At 38.9% G+C, this 6,086-nt stretch overlaps 1 protein-coding gene across 1 annotated transcript; it reads left to right on the forward strand.

The window, feature by feature from the left end:
• Positions 1-553: 553 nt before the first annotated feature.
• On the forward strand, positions 554-5,861 carry LOC138957078 (uncharacterized; the record flags this gene model as incomplete). The annotated part of the gene is given in 2 exon segments (XM_070328247.1): positions 554-793; positions 2,853-5,861. Coding segments are annotated over 2 exon segments (296 nt in total), but the record flags the coding sequence as incomplete, so codon positions are not given.
• Between the last annotated feature and the right edge of the window lie 225 nt (positions 5,862-6,086).

Consider the following 6,086-nt stretch of genomic DNA (forward strand, 5'->3'; position numbering starts at 1 on the left):
GTGAGGGAGGTAAGACTATAGACAGAGCAAACTGAGCTCAAGTATAGGACAGTGATAAAAAATATCACTTTGCACAAGAAACGTTCAGGATAATTATGTTGAAGAAGATTGTCATTGAGTAGAAGAGATGTTGTAGAAGTGACGAAGATATAGGGTATAACTTTTTAGTACACTCTTTCACTCCGATTTATTTTCCTTATATGGTCAAACGCGTCGTTTTTAATTTCCATATAAGATAAAAGGTGGTATAAAGCTTTGGAAAAACAGGGGAAACCATCCTGTAACTTTCTGAGCATTCGCTTTGGAGAGCTTAACCATCGTGTAAGTATCTGAGCATTCGCTTTGGAGAGCTTAACCATCGTGTAAGTATCTGAGCATTCGCTTTGGAGAGCTTAACCATCGTGTAAGTATCTGAGCATGTGCACTTGTTGTCAGAAGCCGGCAATATTCACTTTTGAATGTTTCCCTCACAATATTCTTTTATTCCCTGTTCCCCAGAAGCAAAAGTATCCAAATCACGTTTCCCTTATATCTTTTATTCCCTGTTCCGCAGGCAACGGGACGATCGAGTTCAACGAGTTCCTGGAGATGATGTCACACAAGTGCGACACGTCAGAGGTGGAGGAGATCGCCGACGCCTTCAAGATCTTCGACAAGAACGGCGACGGCTTCATCAACGGCCAGGAGCTGCGTCAGGTGATGACGTCACTGGGGGAACACCTGTCGGCCAAGGAGTTGGAGGACATGATGAAGGAGGCTGACACGGACGGCGACGGTCTCATCAACTATAACGGTCAGTTTCATCAGCTCGGTGCTGTCCCCCAGTATCGGCGTATGACTGCCAGAATGGTGGGGTAAAAACGGTCATACGCGTAAAAATCCACTCGACTCGTGCAAAAAACATGAGTGAACGTGGGAGTTTCAGCCCATGAACAAAGAAGAAGAAGAAGAAGAAGAAGAAAAAGGTCTCTGTGCTGCGTCGGAGGCGGATGAGGTGGGAGGTGATGGGGGGGGGGGGGGGGGGGGGGGGGGGGGGGGCGGGTTGTGATCAAAAAGTGCACAAATGAGGAGGGGAAGATGGTGGAAATAGTACACTCTTAACAGAAGTGAACACATTTGGAACGCGTTTCTGTAACACGTTGTGAACACTTTGTGACACTGTATTTAGTACTGCTGGCAAAAGTAGTACACATAGGTTCCGCTAATTTTCACATGATAAAAACACTGAGTTTATTATGTGTGCCTCTTTCGCTAGTAGCAGGATGTCACAAATAGTGTTCAAAACTAGTTACAGAAATGATTGTGCTCAAAATGTGTTCAATTTTGTTTAGAGTGCACTGAGGTAAAGTGGGATTTTGCAAAAAGCGCAAGGTGAGGCGGTAGGGGGGTGGGGGTGTTGCAAAAACCGCAAAACTAAGTAAGGTTGTTGGTAAAAAAAACAAAAACAAGAAAGGTAAGTTGTTGGAACGTTTTCATTGACAAAAGAATACGTTACAGTCACTGTAACGTATTTTTTTGTCAATGAAAACGTTCCAACAACTTAACTTTCTTGTTTGTTTTTTTCTGAATTTTGGAACGTTGGCAATCTCTTTGTTTTTGGATAAGGTTGTGGGTGTTGTAACACGTGCAAAGATGGGGAGGGAGGGGGTGTTTGAAAGACAGCAAAGATTGACACAAGACCAACTTCACACATGCCCACATTCAAAGCCATTTCGATTAACAGATTTACTCGACTTTTGTTTTGTTCACCTCACAGACTTTCATCATAGAAGTCGAATGTTGCAGGCGTACAGTGGCAGCAGTTAAATGTCCCAAAATAAACCAAGTTTGCTGAATACGTCACGAAATTTAAGAACAAAAAGAGACAAATGCAGCCCTTTTCTTCTTCTTCTCCTTCTGCGTTCGTGGGCTGAAACTCCACTAGTGTTTTTGCACGAGTAGAGTTTTACGTGTATGACCGTTTTTACCCCGCTATTTTTAGGCAGCCATACGCCGCTTTCGGAGGAAGCATACTTGGTATTTTCGTTTTTCTACAACCCACCGAAATTACAGTCTCCGGCTTTGAACTTTCGTTATTCCTACGTCCGCGGCTTATCTTGACAATACAGTGCAGTTGTGATTGTGTCGTTGTTGTTGTTGGTGGTGTTGTTGTTGTTGTTGTTGTTGTTGTTGTTGTTGTTGTTGTTTTAGCACAACCACAGAACGCTAGAGACCCAACTAAAAAATCCACGTTGAAGCCAAACATTGTGTTCATTAGCCACCTCCTTTTAACAGCCTTGTCTGCTGATTTAAAAAAAAAATCATGAACATGGATACTATAATAGAGTTTAAGAGTTTATCAAAAAATATAGTGGAACACACGACTTAACCTACTTCTCTTGCCCTGAAAAACACATGTAGCAGCGCTTTCTGTTTGTGTTTTGTTATGTTCCTCCAACTGAAGAAAAAGGGTTTCATGTACTTTAAAAATAGCGACCGCGTATGTGTCCTTCTTTGTAGAAATGATCATGTTTTTTTACTGAGTGCAAGAAGACAAAGAAACATGAACACGAGTATCCGCGGGAGTTTTAGCCCATGAACACACAAGAAGAAGAAGGAAGACTGACGTTTACAAGTAAAGTTTTACAATAGAAAATAACTTTTTGTATGTCTTTTTCGTTTCAGAATTTCTTCAAATGATGAAGCCTACTCAACCTTAAAAAAATCACGAGTGTTATAATTCAATATAACTTTTTATTTGATATCTTTCTCGTTTCAGAATTTCTTCAAATGATGAAGCCTACTCAACCTAAACAAAATCATGAGTGTTATAATTCAATATAACTTTTTATTTGATATCTTTCTCGTTTCAGAATTTCTTCAAATGATGAAGCCTACTCAACCTCAGAAATCTGGAGCGCCGCACTGAAACCGAACTGCCCAGAACTTTACCATTTGGATTTCTTTCTCCACAGCAATTCCAGTTTTGGACAATTTCTCTTCTGCTCATGTCATCATCTTCATAAAAATCATCTTTGACTTTTTACAACACCATGACAGTGATTCCAATGTCTCTTTAATGTTTTGCGTGCACATTGCAATTTTTGACGTACATGTTTGAAGGGGAATAACTTGTGCTATTATTCATTTACCTGTTTCTGTTTACTGGTTTGTTTTGTTGTTTGATTTTAAAGTGCAATATGCATTCCATACAAAGATATGAGTTATTTATGCGTCATCCTGTAGTTTTGTTTTAATCCTTGTTCTTTGTTCTTCTTAAAAGCATTGTCGTTTGAAGCTGTATTTCACATTTGACTTACTAACTAGCTTTTTACATTTAGTCAAGTTTTGATTGTTAGGTACTGACAAAACGCTGAATGAGTGTAGTTTTGTAACTATTGATTACACGTTCAACATTGATTCAATGCTGCAACTACCATGTTGTTGCTGTTTTTAGCCAATGCATAAGAGGCAAATACATTCGCCAGGTGTCAGAGAAATGTGTTAGTTATTCGGCTGGATGAAATTCAAACCGACAGAGCATCTGAAAGATTTATAAAAAAGCACAGCAAGTAAAGTGTTGTGAAAAAAAAACCGCATATTACTGTTGATAAAACTTTTTATAAGCTGCAGATCGTGTTTCGATAACTGTTTTCACAGTTATTGTTTGTTTATCTAGATTTCTTTTATATTCTATTTGTTGCAGCCTCAAAGTGAAAATGTTATTTTGCTTGTTTACTTCATTTTGATTAGTTCAGTTTTCAAAGTAACCTGTAAAAGTTTAGTTACTTACGAAGCAATAAGTTAAGTACTGTTTGTATTGATCAGGGGTCTATGACAAAACGATTGTTAGATGTGACTGTAATTGGAGTACAGAATGAAAAGCGCTTGCCAACTTTGACAAAACTGTCGAATTTTTTGGGAAACATAATGACAAATCAAGACCTTGTTTTGAGTCTCACACACTTTTTAATTTTCTTTTAAAGTTTCACAACATCGGTCATGTTACTGCCATGAACTGTTCTTTATCCGACAGTACTGACAGTACGTCTTCAAAAAACACCGGTGAGACTGCTGCTAATGAGGAGATTAATCTCCACGGGCAAACGATTAAGAGTGAGTTACTGGCCGGTCCACATCGCTTGCGAAACTGGCAGCGTCATTTTCATTCTGTCGGCATAAGGGAAACAACCGCTTGTCTAGTTCACAGACTGATATTTTGGTTGTCTCCCTTGTGCGTGTTCTCTTTGCTCAATTTGTACCATTTCTGTTCTCCCTGGTAATTAATTTGGTTTTCTTTGCTGTGAAGATACATCGTATAATTTATTGCTCCAATCTACTTGCTCATGGCACACGAACAATTCTCTATAACAGTGACATTTCTGTTAAATTTATGATGTTTAAGGATTTGTTTTTGAAACTTTGCACTTCTTGATACTAGTTTAGTCTGGAGTTTTGCGTGCTGACATACTTTTAATTCGCTTTGTGCCTTTGATTAATCTTCAACGTATGTGCAGATAATTTTTCCTGTCGACTGTTGCCACGTTACTGGCATTTAAACAAAACTATAAGTGATTATGTAACCGCCACAAACATCTGTGCCAGTTTTGTTGCTGCCGAGATCTTTTTATTTTTATTTCTTTGCGTGGTTTGCTCTGAATGAATGATCCACCTCAAGTTGTTGTTTTAAATCAAGGACAGAAGACATCTTCGTAGCTAGATTGAAACATTAACATTTTGACTTAAACCACATACTGCTGAAAAGAATACTCTAAAATAAATACCAACAAATCCATTCCTCTTACTCCACAATTATCCTTATTTTCATTGCGACATATTCCTTTATCTTTGAGTTTTGGTACGCAATTCTACTTTTGTCAATTCTCAGTGCGGAACTGTTTCGCCATACATCCTTATGTAAGAACGTGTCCTCCATTTTTGCTCCTTCCACAGTATAACTCTGTTTTGATCTGTTCATGAACTTGAATGACGTCAAAAGAAACAAATCTGCTACAACCAATAATACCCCAAGCATCATACAATGGTGTGTCCTGATAAACCTGCATCAGAATAATTATGTTGATACCCTTGACTTCAAAGGTTCTTTGTAGCTAAATGGATGTTCATTGCGAGCTTTGTCAAGTTTTCTTTGTTCTCTTTGTTGTGTCTAATCATTACAATCTCAAACTAAATATCAGCCTCAATTGGTATAAATGTGTCTCATTGAAACTGCTCTCGAATGAGCAGAGGGCACATGCGCTCCCTCGTGTAGGCGCACACACACACACACACACACACACACACACACACACACACACACACACACACACACACACACACACTCACACACACACACACACACACACACACACACACACACACACACACACACACACACACACACACACACACACACACATGCGTGTGCAAGCACGCGTACACACACTGATAAAATCAGCGATCATTTGTGCATGAGATGACTGTTTTGAGGGTTTTCCCCTGTATATTGTTTTTCCTCCAAAGTGTCATTTTACCCGTATTGAATCCTAAACTTTAACCACAATCGTACCGTTTAACTCTTCCATTCTGCTCTCCCCTTACATTCCTCTTGCTTTCTTTTTGCATCTTGTTACATGTGTTGAGTGATTCTTTGTTTTGGTTTTCCAAGCTGTACATTTTGTTGCAGTGAGCCGGAGCGAATTTCCGAAACACACTCGTTTGCCTGAGAAAGAGATAAACACTTTTTTTTTATGTCTCGTTTCTATCTGAACTTAAATATATTTACTCGTCTGATTGTTTCTTCTGCTCATGTGCACAGCGTTTTTAATAAGAACTTTCTTGTAAATTTATTGCGACAATAAAGTTTTTTACGTCTACAGAAATGGTTTTATTATGCATGTGTAAGTTTGGTGGTCAGATTTTACGGGTGAATGTCGGTGTGTGTACCTCGGGAATATGAGACACAAGAATAATTGTCTCTGTCTATCTGTCTGTCGATCTGTATATCTGTATATCTGTCTGTATAATTATATTATCTGTCTGCCTGTCTGTGCATTTGTCCGTCTGTCCGTCTGTCTGTCCGACTAAATACAAACACAAACACATTA

The sequence above is a fragment of the Littorina saxatilis genome, unplaced genomic scaffold, assembly GCF_037325665.1.
Source record: "Littorina saxatilis isolate snail1 unplaced genomic scaffold, US_GU_Lsax_2.0 scaffold_2761, whole genome shotgun sequence".
Classification (NCBI taxonomy): domain Eukaryota; kingdom Metazoa; phylum Mollusca; class Gastropoda; order Littorinimorpha; family Littorinidae; genus Littorina; species Littorina saxatilis.